This window comes from Helianthus annuus, chromosome 14 (genome assembly GCF_002127325.2).
Source record: "Helianthus annuus cultivar XRQ/B chromosome 14, HanXRQr2.0-SUNRISE, whole genome shotgun sequence".
NCBI classification, from domain to species: domain Eukaryota; kingdom Viridiplantae; phylum Streptophyta; class Magnoliopsida; order Asterales; family Asteraceae; genus Helianthus; species Helianthus annuus.
In genome coordinates, this window is record NC_035446.2 from 80,347,725 (window position 1) to 80,363,267 (window position 15,543).

Below are 15,543 nucleotides of genomic sequence, written 5' to 3' on the forward strand. Positions count from 1 at the left end.
GTGTCCAGCTCAACACGGGGCCGTGTCCAGGATGGTCAGCCCTGCCACACAAAAGACAAAGTGGTAGAAGCTTCTATTGCCCACCACGGGGCCGTGCCCAGCGGACACGGGGCCGTGCCCAGCGGACACGGGCCCGTGGTCAGCATCCTGCAGGCGCATTTATTGTAATTGCGAATTACAATTAATGAAGAGAGAGAGTGTCAGACGGACACGGGGTCGTGCCCAGTGATGGAGAGTGTGAGACATGAGTGTTTAATGGCTTATCTTACATGTTTTGTTTGATTTTGTATGATTATATGTTTAGAATTGTTTTATTACGAGAGTTATATGTTTGCAGGTTAAGCACGTGAAATGGGTGAAGTTACAGAATTTAAAGAGAAAGAGGAACGAGCGAGATGGATGAGTGAGGTAATTGGCGATATTCGGGATGTGTTTCGAATCAAAGATGTGGCTTAGATGTGCGAGAAATATAAAACATTAAAGTTGAAGGGCTTTATTGTCATTACTTGAAAGTTGATTTTAGTGAAATTATAAAAGGAATGTGAAAGAAAGAAGTTAAGGGATTGAATGGTCATTAGTTGAAAGTTTGTTGGAGTTGTGGTTTACTACGGTTGACAAGGCAACAAGGAGGAAGGATGCAAAGTGTAAGTTAAATGTGAACACATTTAGTCACATCATAAATTGTAATTGTGACACTTTGGCAGCTAGTCACGTGGTCAAAGGGTTGGTGGATTTAAGGTTTTAGAAAAAACCTATTTCATGGACTTTTGTTATTTTGGGAACAACATCTTAATCCACAAAAAGTTTGGCAGTAACATCACGACAAAGAGGCAGCCATAATTATTATTTTTGGGTCGATCTTTTGGCAGCAAAGATTGATTAATTTTTGGGTTCCCAAATCGGCCCAACACCATCAATATCATTGTCGACATTGGGGGCAGCCGCACATCATTCTTTGGGGGGGGGGGGACTCTCAACATCACACAATCTCATCATCAATCATCACGAGATACCAAGTCATCATGCAACAATCAACTTTTTTTCAAGCCATTGTGGATTGTTCGAACATCATGAGCGGCTAGATTTTCTGTGACCGTCTTCGGGAATAGAGTTATGTTTGAACATTGGTTTGCGTTTGTTACAACTTTTTGGATTAAGAACTGATTAATCTTTCGGTTAGTCATTTTTATTGTTTTTGTTTTGATTAAACAATTTTTTATTATCGTAATCATTCTTGTTCATCAATTATTTGGTTTGTTCATCAACAACCGGGATTAAATTCTAGGATGTCATTGTTTTAAACCTTTAATCATTGAACCGGTTAATGTTTATGAAATCTAAAATTGGTAATTAATTGGATTACTATTCATTTGCATCAATATTTCGGTTTCGATCATGGATCATTGCAATCAAATATATTGTCCGTTAATTATTTATCAAAACAAGTTTCACAAATCATGTCTATGTGATTTCCAACTAGTAGTAATTAAGTAAATTGATTTTCTGCATAACCTGAAAACCCGAAGATTGGTCCCTTTTCTCATTATTGTTTACAAATCCAACTTTACATTTGTTTTCATAATTATTCTCAAAACTGAAAAAAAGCAATTAGGTTTTAAGTTAGATATTAGTCATAAACAACTGGCTTTCATACTTTCCACTGATTCCCAGTGGATTCGACACCCTACTTGCCCTTTACTAGTAAAAGGTGAATAGGACACTATTACTTTATTTTTGACCGACCTTACGACATCGATCACCCAGCGGGCACGGGGCCGTGCCCAGGCTTCTGTTCAGCCTATAAATAGGAGTGCTTGGAGCCATTTCAACTCATCCCTTGGCACACCACCTCTCTCACACTTCATCCACCACCCACCACCATCACAACACCATCATCCACCGCCATCATCCATTGTCCATCATAGAGTTTGTGAGTCGTCTCGGGATCCAAGATTGATCGTAAGAGTTCTTGACAATCAAGGCCATGTTTGCCTAAGTCTCTTACATCACTTGGTGAAGACAAGTGTTTAGTATAATACTTTTTATTTCTAATCTTTTGCACTTTTTAATTGGTTTTGTATTAAGGACTTTAATAACTAGTTTCTTATGTTGAAGGTGATTCTTCCTTATCGTTTGTGTCTTGGCATTATTTTACTGTCTATATAAAATAAAAGATTTTCACCATTCATATCTCCACGGTCTATATGGAGGTATGTTGGCTACCTGGTCGGGGGTTAAGGGAACGGTTTGGTAAGGGTCTTGCCCTTGTTCAGCGTTTAGAGGTCCTGCAAGGGACCTGGGTCAAATTTAGTAGGATCTCCTTCAATACCCAAAGGTATTGGATGGCGGGGATCCAAACTCTTTGACCCCCTCATAAGTAAACTACTATTAATACTATAACCCGGCTATTTAGGACTGTATCCCTGCTGACTCAGACTACTTAGTCGAGGGTAACGTCACCTCCAAAAGAGGGGCCTACCATAATTTGCATTAATAACTTAATTCATTATCTTTCAATAATCCGACCCTTTAGGATTGTATCCTTGCTGGCTCAAACTATTGGGTTGAGGGTAACGTCGCCTTCAAAAGAGGGGCCTACTACAATAACTAAGATAATCTCTTAAACAAGTGCAAAAGTGCGAAAATAATCAAAGGTTATACTAATCCACGAGTCGGATCCAAGTGATTCATCTTGTCTATCTGTTTTTATTTTTATTTTATTTTTCAGCATTTAGTTAGTTTTATTTTCTTAGTTTAAAAATCTTTTTCTAACATTTTGATTTGATTAGACGTTGAGGATAAACCGGTACTAAAAGCTCTTGTGTCCTTGGACGACCTCGGTATCTTACCAACACTATACTACGTCCACGATGGGTGCACTTGCCCATATGTGTGTTTAGTGTTAATAAATATCGTGTTTTATAAATTTAAAACTTGGCTAAAAAGTGTAAAAAGGGCTTAAAATATATATCTAAAACATATTACACTACACACGCATCAATAAGGAGATGTGTTGACTTTTAATGTCTGTCAAACTCTAAACTGGTTATCATTTCCTGATTATTTAGAGTCAAAGCAATCAGATTTAGGGACAACAATATCAAGTAACTGCAAGAAAACTAACTATTGAGGTAAATGTAAAATTCACCTAACCATCCATAATCCAAACAACAAAACAGATAATGGAATTAACAGTTGTCCAATCCTAAACATCCCAAAAACCTTTAAAAATAACAAAGGGGAATAGAGAGGCTGCTTCCAGTGAGACCCCAGACTCGATGGTATTCTAGAAACTTTATATAATCGGGTTAAAAATCCGGGTATGGTAAAACACGCTTGCCCATTCATTTTCCCGCCCAGAACCTAGTGAGGTTTGGTTGTGTGTTTTGGAAAGAGTGATGTGATATAGAAGCAATCATAACCAGATTCAGAATCTGTTTATCAAATAAACTCTGAATATTGCAAACACCCCCCCATTATAACTTACCAGTTCAAAGCGAGGCATTGTGTGATGGGACCAAGTAGAATGAGGCGAGTGATGCCAAATTGGCTGTGGTAAGGGTAAATGTGGTGGTGGAAGAACCAATGAAAGTCTACTACCAATCGCATCCTCTTAATGTAAGTCGGCTCATCTTGGCGGTGCTCCTGGTCACCCTCTCTTGAAACATGTGGTCGGCGTAGATCCCAGTCAATGGGAGCGCGACTTTGTCTACTGATATACACTTGAATCAATTGGTCCAAACTCTCACAAAAACCACTTTGAAGAAGATTACAAACACTTCTGTAATAACCAAGAATATTAGTCAATGCAAAAGTAATAGTATAAGATCATTAAGTGTAACAAAACATAATTTATATTATACAAAGTGTTTGACAAATTACTTGTTGAAAAGTTCTCGGAGTTCCATGTTGTCGCATTATCATCGTCAGGTGGGTGAAACTTGTTGACCCTCCCAAAAACGCCAATATGCGGCCTTCATGGCGGGTAAGAAGCCACGTCGGGCTAATCTTCAATGGCTCCCTGTGACGCATCTTCATGCCAAACCTCATCTGTTCCATGCATATGTGCATCATCACCATCAATTTCTGAAGTTTCTTTGGAGCCGATCATCACCATAGTTGCTGCTTTAAACTCTATCCATTTTGGCCCATTAAATATCCGCTCCGAACGACACGTTACCTATCCACCCGGAGATGTAAAATTTCCTACCTGAATGGAACCATAGGCAGATGGTAATGAAGAACATATATACCTGGAATCTTGTTGATAGCATGAAAAATACATTTTAACCGACTTTCAACCATTTCGACCCACTTGACACGTTTCATTATAGGCTAGTATTTTTATTGACAAGTTTCATTATTAACATATACAATATGTATGTTAATAATGTGCATGTGCGCTTGTTAATAATGATTGTTGAAGCACCCAGCAGCCTAAAACAACATTTGCCTTGGCTGTAAAACTACCTTTCCCTCGGTGCACATTATTTGAACAGTTAACGGGTCAAGCTGTTTTTAAACGAAACATGTTCGGGTTAAATCTTGTGTTAAACAAAAAAAACACCCTTACACTAAATTCAACCAATAACACAGTAACACGGAGACACGTCTAAAAAAAGATTTGATATCATAAAAACTCAAATTTTGGATCTATATTTACCACGAAAAGATGCAATTTTAACCTAATCATGATGCCAAAAGTCAACATTACAAATTTACAACTAAATTCAACAATCTTTAAAGCTAAATTGACCATCCAAAGGTTGGTAAATAATGATTTAACCAAACAAATTGAAAGTTTACTCCATTGTTTAACAGTTTGGCAATGTCTTTTGGCCCTTAAGCTTAAACGATTAAGAATTTAAGATTACCTGTGGTAACATATTCAGGAGCAGCATAACCATATGTACCCATCACCCGTGTGGTCACATGCGATTGGCTAGCCGATGCTAATTTAGCCAGCCCAAAATCCGATAGCTATGCATTATACGACTGCCAGAGACGGAGAATCAATGATACAGTGATACTAAAGAAAGTAAAATCATTCCTGAATGCGATACAACCAACAAAGGTTAACTTACCCCATCAAGCAATATGTTTGATTCCTTAAAGTCTCTATAAATAACTTTCTTATCCGAAGTGTGCAAAAACGACAGCTCACGAGCTGCTCCTATTGCAATCTTAAGCCGTATATCCCATGGAAGCGGCTGAACAGTTGACCTCCCTGAAAAAGTCAAACCACTCAGAATAAGTTTCCATTCATTACACATATGCACACCACATTGACAAAACTCAGAAATTGAAAACATTTCATGACTAACTAACAACTAATAAAGGAACCGTACTTCCGAAAAGGTGGTTCTTGAAGCTGCCTCGTTGCATGAATTCATATACAAGTAAAAGCTCTTTTCCCTCATAACAATATCCCAAAAGTTTCACCAGATTCGGATGTGAAAGCCTTCCTAAAAAGTTGACCTCAGCCTGTTTCAAATAATCATAAAACTAATGTATTAGAATAACCGAAACGCGTACATAGTGGGCCACTTATTCAGTGGCGGATCCAGAAATTCCATCAGTAGGAAAACAAAATTCAAACTTTTGTAGGCGTATAGCGTATTGGTAAAATTATACAAACAACATATTATTAAATGTAACTATATGACTTTGAACGAATACAATTCACACAAAACCCACAAATAACTACACAGATTCCATGAAAAACAAGTTAAAGATTTCAGCTTTGTACCTGAACTGAGGTTGTGAGTGGTGGTGGGAGCTATATTAGTTGAAGAACTGCAAATACCCATGATGAAAACTGCTGGAAATCAGAAGTTGGAGCTATATTAGTTGAAGAAAGCAAACATGTTATCGAGCAAGTTTCAGCCCAGCTTCTAATGGTTCATGGATTGCCTCAATTGGATTTGAAGTTTTGAACAACATGAACCCTTATTAGAGTGGCTTCATCAGTCATAGGCTTCCATTTCTCATCACCCTCCTTTGCAACCTATATCATTTATAAAAACAATAAACATTACAAAGCATCGCCTTCACAATGTACATCATCATGGCATCAAGCATTTGCACCTCACCGGTTAAGAAACATGCAATATTAAATGAGGCTCAGAGTGTGTGAATGGTTGAGAACAGCATGGCTGCAATGAAGATTCCAGTTGTTAAGCTTGATTATGACAAAACTAAAACTCAAAACCTAGCTTACATAAACTGCACCAGTCCCCTTGTCCATAAGATTAATCTTTGTCAAAACACCAAATGTCCTATCCCCTGCACACGCACATTTAACCAAGTAAATTTAAAAAACAAATTAAACATCAATCATAGAACTGGCACGCATGACTATGTCCAAAAAAGCCCTACCAAGAGTCGTGTGTTGGAAGACCATTCCGGTCATTTTGATTTTGAGAGCTGGCAAACATTTCCAACCAATGAACAAAAGACTGGATTAAAACATGTTCAATAAACTTGGATTGAAGATGATAAATATACAAACCATAATAACACTTGCAAAAAAAACATTAATCAATAACTCACTTGCAACCAACGGCTGGAATTAAATCAAATTTCCCACCTATAATATAAAGTAAAAACCACAATATGAATAAAAGAGATATGCAACTTCATACCATATTTTATAAAATATAAGGGTTTTTTTCAAACAAATTTCCAATTACCTGATCTTGCAACTTGCACCAGCTTTGTAGATATTGAACTGAGATGAACAACGCCTTACAGCCTGCAGTGGGCCAATGAATAGGAAGTTACGACAGCAGAGTAACTTGGTTCTTACAATAAATAAATAAATAAATAAGACGGGTCTAAAGAGACGAATAACTCAAAATGCTAGTTCATCCAATGATCAAACAATTTCTACACTCAAAACAATCTTTGATTACTATAAACAAACCGACAACAATTTCTAAAATCAAATAGAATTTTGTTCGGATAGATTAACGAGTGTTAATTAATCAACAACATTCACCTTTAAAAAAATCAGAAGTTTTGTATATTATTCGAAGAACGTTTTATTAAAATCAAACAAAATAAGCAAAATAAAACTCCAAAACTTACCATCAAAACTGGACTTGCTCAGGATTAACTTGTCGAAACCCTAGCCTTCACTGCTGGAGGCGGCGGCTAGGGCATTCTATCCACAGATCTGTAACAAAAAAAAACACGAAGAACAAAAAAAACGAAGATGAACAGACGAAGATTATGATGAATTTTAAAAAACTATTGATTTCAAAATTGCAAGGTTTTACCTGTTTGTTCGTAAACCGCATCGCCATGAAATTAGGGTTTCTGGTCTAGATTGTGACCGAACAAACAATACTAAGCCGAATCGTTGGAATCTTGAGCGTTTCCACTAATCGCAATGAAGAAAACTGATTTGTGATGGAAGTGTAGGAATCGCAACGAAGAAAACTGATTTGTGTTGGAGGTGTTGGATTTTCGCTAGTAAGGGTTTGTGATAGAGGCGTAGGAAGAGGAGGTGTTGAATGAAAGGAATAGGGTTAGTTCCTTATATACCCGGGTCAATCCATGCGGGTTTGGATTTAATAAACGGATCCCGTGTAAGAATTAGACAATTCCCTCATTTTCCCGCCAAAAATCTAGTGAGGTTGCACCATGTGAGGACACGTGTCCCACACTTTGTTTGTTTATTATATATATAGATGTGTAACATAAATAGGCAATATCGGTTTGTAATTTTGGCTTTAGGTTAATATTGGGCATGTATTTGTTGTACCACACACTGATGTTTTTGTATGTTTTCCAGAGCAAGCCACACGTGTCCTTACTTTTATAGGTGTCATTTGGTGGCAATTTTTTTGGTTTAAAGTTTATTTGAATATCACACATCCACGAATCCTCTTTTTTCTTTCTCTAATTCATACATCCTTTCTCTCCTAAGGTTTGAGATTAACCCAAAGAAACACACATGTTTTTGTATGTCTTCCAGAGCTACATGTGTCCTTACCTTTATAGGTGTCATTTGGTGCCATTTTTTGGTTTAAAGTTTATTTGAATATCACACATCCACGGATCCTCTTTTTTCTCTCTCTAATTCATACATTCTTTCTCTCCTAAGGTTTGAGATTAACCCAAAGAAACACACGTGAGTGTGTGAATAGAGATTTTAGAGAGTGTGAAAAACGGATAGGTATTATGGCCGGTCACCATCTTAGGTGGCCTAGCGACGGCGGATCAGTGGCGGAGCGACTCTAAATTGTTGGTATAAAAAAGTCGCCATGAGCGCCTCTATATTGTTTTGCTTGTTAAAAGTTCTAATTGAACCGGACTAAAACGATCTTGGGCACGCGCTTAATCTTATATTTGGGTTTTCATTCGACGTAATCGACAAAGAGTCGGGTCAAACAAGGTATAAATTCGAGTTACTTTAACGTTTGACGCCGCCCCAACACGCGGCGGGTCAGATTCCTAGTTTTATCATAAAATAAACCATAATGCATGAAAAAAAAAACTTTAAGCACATTAAATAAAAATCATAATAATACAATTTTATTTCAAAAGTATCTTGTATTTTTCTAGTTTACTTAAAAACATAAATTGTTACTTGTACAAGACAACAATTTCGTACGAAGTATATGTGAGAATTAGAGAAGGAAAAGTGTCATTGGCTTGAAGGGTAATTTAGTCTTTTCTTACTTAAACAACTCCCTCTTGATTTTCAAACGGCTAAAACCTTTTCGTACGTTAATATATTTTTTTAAATTTACACCGTATCAATGAACATTTCATTCTCTTTGATTCGAGCAGCCTACGACTATAATTTTCTTAAAAGAATTACATGATTTTGTATACCCATTAGTTCATTACGTGATTACGTGATTTTGAGTACTCAAACGTGATTACACATTCAACATAAACAATTACGTGATTACACATTTAATATAAATACATTATGTGATTACACATTAAATATGATTTGTTATAACTAATGTTATTACAGTTATGCTTATAACGTAATCACTTAGTGTGGTTTCATATAAAATATCCTACATTGAAATCACGTAATCACAAAATGGGTATTCAAAATCACGTACTCACGTAATAAATACATAGTAAACTATTGTTACGTCATTACGTAATCACTTAATGCGGTTCCACATACTATAATGAAATCATGTAATCACGTAACGGGTATTCGAAATCACGTAATCACGTAATGGGTATTCGAAATCACGTAATAGGTATTCAAAATCATGTAACTTTTTTAAAGAAAACTATAACAACAGTCTGCTTGAATTAAAGAGAACTGAATGCTCATTAATACGGTGTATATTTTTTTTTAAATATCAATGTATGAAAAAGTTATGTCGTTTGAAAATCAAGGGGCGAATGAGTTCAAATAAAAAGGACCAGAATACTCTTTCTCTGTTTGTTTCTTCAATTGTTTGAACCCGAGATTAAAAAAATGTTCCTCCTAGTTTTGAGCCATTGATATTGAAAGATTAATGATCTAGTTTGTCTTCTACACTTAGTACAATAAATCTCCCCTTACATGATCTCTGATCTTGTTACTTAAAAACATAAATTGTAGAGATTAATAATAATAAATTCTTAAAAAACATAGAGATTAATAAAAATAAATTCTTAAACAACATCTGTCTATAAAATCGGATGTAGAGATTAACAAAAAAAAATTCTTAAACGACACTTAAATCTTTTTTTTTTTTGAAAGGTAAACTTCATTCCACCAACCGGCCCATCTCAAATTAAGGCGACCAAAAAACCAACTACATAATTACAAATTTACACCAATTAAACCAAGATAGATTATTAAAACTAGTCCTATTTTTGAACCATAAAAAACTCGAAGCTTTCACCTCACTGATAATATCTTCTGCTCTATTTCTTTATTCTCGAACCTCGCCTTGTTTATAGCTTTCCATATACACCAAACCGCAATCCTAACGATACCTTTGGAAGCTTCCTTTTTGGTTCCGGTAATTCCCACATACTCGTGAATCTTCACAATATCTTTGAAACCGAAGAAAAAAAGGTTTTGAATATTACACCACCTACTTATATGGTTCCACATAACCGAAGCCATGATGCAAGACGAGAAGATACGCGAGACCGAATCGACCCCATCCCTGCAAAAGGCACACGACTCTTCCTCCACCTGGATATTCCTTCTTTTCAGAGCTTCCACTGTCGCGACCTTGTTCATGGCAGCCCTCCACATGAAAATATTGCACTTTACCGGAATCCATTTACACTCTTCAATCGGTTCAAGATGATTACTGTCCTACTGCCCAGCTTTGTTTAGAAGATTCTTAACCGCTTTGACACTGAATTCTTTGTCATCAGCCCCAAATCCATTCCCAAACATCTGGATTATCACCTAAACAGACTTGGTTCAATCTACAGCAAAGGTCTGCCAACTCCATGACTTCAACTTCAGCCCATAAAGGTCTGACCCAGGCCCATACAAACCTGGAATGCAGGCCGCCTTCGGTCACCTGATCACAAAGCCGATCCACCACTTTGCACCTTTTTTCCTTCTCAGTCTTAAATAATTCAGGATACACCTCTTTTAAGGGCTCGTTACACAGCCAAGGATCTAACCAGAAAGACGTTTCAGCCCCATTTCCAACTTTACTTCTAAAAAAATGTCTAAGTTGTCGACCGTCTACCGTTGTTTTTGATAGCACCTTAGCTATGTTGCACCATACTCCACCCATCGTTCTCCTACAAGGCAGGAAATCCCAATTGAGCCTAGTACTGTGAATAGCTTCCACAACTCTAACCCACAACTTGTTTCTTTCTGTCTTCATTCTCCACCCCCACTTGGCTAGAAGCGAAACATTAATATTTTTAAGCTTGCTCAAGCCTAGACCCCCTAGATATTTCGGGAGAGTAACCGTATTCCATGCTACCCAATGGAGTTTTCTGTTGTCTTCGAGACCACCCCATAGGAATTTTCTGATTTTAGCTTCCAAATCAGCGATAACTTTACTCGGAGCCTTGAATAGAGAGAAATAGTAGTTAGGAAGACTCTCGAGCACAGATTTAATAAGCACCACTCTACCCCCGATCGAAAGTAACGAAGCTTTCCAACTAGATAACCGCGCATCGAAAATCTCATACACCTGACTCCAGTTAAAAACCACTTATTTGTATTACTTTCACCATCCAAATTCGAACTCATTAAAAACCACTAATTTGTGTCATCATTATTAATTTATTATTTATTTTTATAAAATAACATAACAATTATTTTTTTACCGAAACACAAAAACATGTAGTGTACATTCGCAGATCCAAACGACGCCCCAAACTCAAAACTCAAACTCAAAACAAGGCGTTTGGCTTTCTTTATCGGATCGGTTTAAAAAAGGTCACCGGATCCGTACTCACCCGCTCACGCTCCGATTAGGGCTTCACTTTCTCTCTTCAATCGCATCCAATTAGGGTTTCTTCCTCTTCACCAACAACAAGGTACTCTCTAGGGCTCCGTTTTTCCTCTTCTTCGTCCTTTAATTTCGTTACTTGCTTTCTGTTCATAATTTAGGACTTTTTTTTGCTCAAATTAGGGCTTTTTATGAGTTCAAATTGTGTATTTACGTAGTTTATACTTACGTGTTTGATGTTGATCTACTTAGGTTAATCTCTGAAACATGAAAGAACATGAGGATAGTGTTGATAAATCTACTGTTGATTCTACTGGTGTAGATAAAACTGTAACTGAGAAAGATGAAGGGGAGGATATGATGGTGGATGTTGTGGGTTCTGGTGCTGTTGAAGAAGATGATGGTGGGGGTACAGGTGTTAGTTTGGATAGCAACTCGGGGTCCGAGAAAGTGGAGTGTGTGCGAAAAGAGCCAGAGAGTCGAGATCAGGTTATGGAGGATGTTAAAGGTTCGGGTGAGGATTGTGATGTTTCGCATGGAATTAGGGTTTTAGCGTCGGAGAAAGATGAAGTTGTGGTGAAAGAGGGAGAAGTTACTGGTTCGGTTGAAACTAAGGTTTTGATCGATGTGGAATCTGTTGAAGAGGTAGCTGACCGAAAAATTGCTGATTCATCGGTTTTAACAACTAATCTTGGTTCAGAGGAAGTTGACATGGTAGTAGAGGAGGGTTCTGTTGATACAAGTTTAGTTTGTGGTGATAATCAAAGTTCTGCAGTTAAGGTGGCCGGTTCAAGAACCGATGAAATTGACGAAAGGGTTAAAGAAGATAGTTTGCATCCATCAACTGAAGTTAAACCAGATGATGCTCAAAAAACTACTGTTGGAGATTGTGTGGTAAATGAGAAACTTGAAAAAGAAAATGAAGTGTTAGATTCAACAAAGATTTCAGAGCCGTTGGTGACAGTGAACCCTGGTTCTGAGGATATTGATGTGGTGGTTGTAACTGAAACTGCTGTAATAGTCGAAAAGGTAAAAGAAGCGGGTGAAGGTGAAATTAACGTGCATGCTGAAAATCTTGACCAAGAAGCCAAAGTTGACAATTTGAGGGAAAAAGAGGGTTTCAATCCAACAAGTGAAACTATAACTAAAACTGCTGTAAGAGTTGAACAGGAAAATGAAGCGGGTTTGAACAAAAATGAGGAGGTCATGGAACAGCCTACGGAACCTGTTCAAGATGTGGCTTACGGAAACGGTGTTATGGATGATAAAACAGAAAAAGGCAATGAGGTTGTAGATTCTGATAAGATTCCAGAATCGTTGACCACAGTCAACCTCAGTCTGGATGGAGTCAACAGTGTACCACCTAATGCAGATACAGTCGAACATCCGATAGTTTCACGTGAAGATGCTGACGTGGACAGAGGAGATGCAGCAGGGATGGATATCGATGAAGTACTGGGTTGGAAAGATGAAGTCTCAGGGATTGATGTTACCGCAAACTCTGAAGCTAATGTGGAACAGAAGCTTCTGGGATCTTCTAACGAACCAGTTTTAATCCAACATCGAGAGGAACATGTTAAGTCTCGAGAACCGATCGTGTACGGGCGCCGTGCGCATGTTGAGGTTCCGCTCTACGAGTCACGGGATGTAGAACAGAAGCTTCCGGAATCATCTTCCCCTGTATCAGAAGATGAAAATTTAAAGATCGAAACAGATTCAGAAGAGGATGACGATGATGATGATGGATCCGGGCAAGAAGATGAGCAAAAAGCAGACAGAGAGAAACCGGAGCTTCACGGAAACAGAAATATGCTTTCACTGCATCAATCGTCGTATTTCAAGCCACCAGAAAACGAAGGTGAGTTCTCTGTTTCGGATTTAGTTTGGGGTAAAGTAAGAAGCCATCCGTGGTGGCCCGGACAGATAATCGATCCTTCTAACGCATCAAAGAAGGCCATGAAATATTACAAAAAAGATAGCTTTTTAGTAGCATATTTCGGAGACCATTCGTTCGCGTGGAACAGTTCGTCCGTTTTAAAGCCGTTTCATGCTAACTTCTCTCAACTTGAGAAGCAAACCGATACCGAAATCTTTAAAATCGCAGCCAATTGTGCGTTGGAAGAAGTGAGTAGACGTGTCGAGTTAGGGCTTGCATGCTCTTGTGTTCCGAAAGAAATCTATAAAACGATTGAATATCAGGTTATAGAAAATGCTGGAGTTAAAAAACAATCGGAAAAAAGACGCGGAAAAGATGAATCCGCCAGCGTGAGTTCTTTCGAGCCCGATAAACTTGTGGATTACGTGAGATTACTGGCCCAGGGCCCGGCGCAAGGTGGTAAACTGGATCTTGCAATAACTAAGGCTCAGTTATCGTCGTACAGTCATTACAAAGGGCATCGAGAGCTTCCGGAGTTTTTGGATTGTGGAGATATGTTGGAAGATGTTTCTATGCAAGAAACGGTTAAAAAGGTTGAAAAAGTTCGTAAAAAGGGTGGGAAATCCGAGAATGATTTGACCGAAAGTGTAAACCTTAATAAGGAGATAATTTTATCTGATATAACCGATGATGCACCCGCACCTGCATCTGTAGGTAGGACCAGCAAGCTGGTTTCTTCATCTGGTTCGAAAAAACGAAAGGCACGCGTTTCCATTTCTAACGGTTCGGTAAAAAAACCAAACCGTCCTGCCAAGAAAGTGTCTCCTGCTCCAGTTTCAACTCCAAAGCCGTCTTTCAAAATCGGTGAAATGATTCAAAGAGTTGCAAGCCAACTGACCGGGCCGGTTGTCAAGTCTGGTAGTGACGCGAAGGTTGACCTTGGTCAACATGTTGACCAAATCGTGCAGACGCCTGAAAACAGTCAAACGGGAGCATCAGCATCTGCAGCTGATATGCTGTCACAACTGCATTTAACTGCTCAAGATCCCATGAAAGATCATAGTTTTTTTCAGACGATCATCCCCTTCTTTTACGAACGAAGAGCAGCGGTTTTTACTAAATCTTTAAAGAAACCTTCGACTGTCGAACAGCCCGACAATGATACGAAGCCAAAACCGTCAAATGAAAACGATCCTGAAGAGTTTGACTTCGACTTTGACTTTGATGATGTTAATGATTCGTATTGGACGGATAGGATTATTCAAAACCATACTGAAGACCAACCGGTGCAAGTTGATGATCAAAACGGTGCAGTGGAAGAACAACAACCGATAGTGGAATACGAACCGGAGAAACCCGCAAAACGAAAACGCCGATCAAGTAAAAAACAAAAACGGGTTGAACCTGAACCGGAACCGGAAGTTGAGGAAGAATCAGAGATCGATAGGAAAAGGCGGGAAAATCTGGCTACAGAGATTGTATTGAAGTTTGAAGAGGGTATCAACTTTCGATCAGAGGTTCAGTTGAATAAAATGTTTAGACGATTTGGGCCGTTGATGGAATCAGAAACTGAAGTTGATCGCGCAGGCGGACGGGCCCGGGTGGTGTTCAAGAGATGTTTTGATGCAGAAGTGGCTCATAATAGTGCTGGAAGGTTCAACATTTTCGGGTCTGTTAATGTAAGTTACGAGCTCAACTATAGCCCGTTAGTATCGTATAAACCGTTGCCGCTACCGGTATTAGAACAAGAGGCACCGCCGGTATTAGAACAAGAGCCACCGCCGGTATTAGAACAAGAGGTACCGCGGGTATTAGAACAAGAGGTACCGGTATTACAAGAAGACCCAATGGATGCAAGCTAACTGTCATTGGTTTGTTATTAGGCATCTGCTAAATTATTCTCTTTCGCTAGATATTTAACTATTGTTGTGAGTTTACTTCTTAATGTTCAAATTTGCTTGATTTTAGCTTTCTTCCTTTTTTTTTTGTCCTCAAGTAATGTTCGTTAAAATGTGTAGTAACTTGCTTTTGTTTACGGGAGTGTGTATGGATCAGTTCGGGTTGGTTAAAACTTGAACATAACTAGAACTTAAAGTTTCAGTTTTTCAATTTTAGGAAACAAGTCAGTTTCAAGTATGGGTTTGTATTATACAACTGGGCTTAAAATGTTTAGGTTTGAAAAAAATTGGTTCGCAATATACGAATTTGGGGCATTCAAAAATGTTTGGTTTCAGCTAATAAATTTGAGTTATAAATCCAAAACAAACA

The 15,543-nt window shown here is 38.1% G+C and overlaps 1 protein-coding gene and 2 long non-coding RNA genes across 3 annotated transcripts; 1 reads left to right on the forward strand and 2 right to left on the reverse strand.

Moving 5' to 3' along the window:
* Window positions 1–4,837: 4,837 nt before the first annotated feature.
* Window positions 4,838–5,448, reverse strand: LOC118486399. Its single transcript, XR_004878864.1, has 3 exons — window positions 5,349–5,448; window positions 5,085–5,227; window positions 4,838–4,995 (listed from the first exon to the last, which is right to left on the reverse strand). It is a non-coding gene; the product is annotated as an uncharacterized LOC118486399 (long non-coding RNA).
* Window positions 5,449–7,138: 1,690 nt separating this feature from the next.
* LOC118486400 lies at window positions 7,139–7,440 on the reverse strand. The gene is made up of 2 exons (XR_004878865.1): window positions 7,281–7,440; window positions 7,139–7,177 (listed from the first exon to the last, which is right to left on the reverse strand). It is a non-coding gene; the product is annotated as an uncharacterized LOC118486400 (long non-coding RNA).
* A 3,835-nt stretch (window positions 7,441–11,275) lies between these two features.
* Window positions 11,276–15,266, forward strand: LOC110908557. The gene is made up of 2 exons (XM_022153504.2): window positions 11,276–11,487; window positions 11,652–15,266. Exon 2 carries the CDS (start codon window positions 11,667–11,669, stop codon window positions 15,135–15,137), a length of 3,471 nt encoding a protein of 1,156 aa, XP_022009196.1. The 5' UTR covers window positions 11,276–11,487; window positions 11,652–11,666; the 3' UTR covers window positions 15,138–15,266.
* Window positions 15,267–15,543: the final 277 nt, after the last annotated feature.

Bases quoted from the DNA above. Each gene is read 5' to 3' on its own strand.
- LOC110908557 (XM_022153504.2), top strand. From the start codon at position 11,667: ATGAAAGAACATGAGGATAGTGTTGATAAATCTACTGTTGATTCTACT.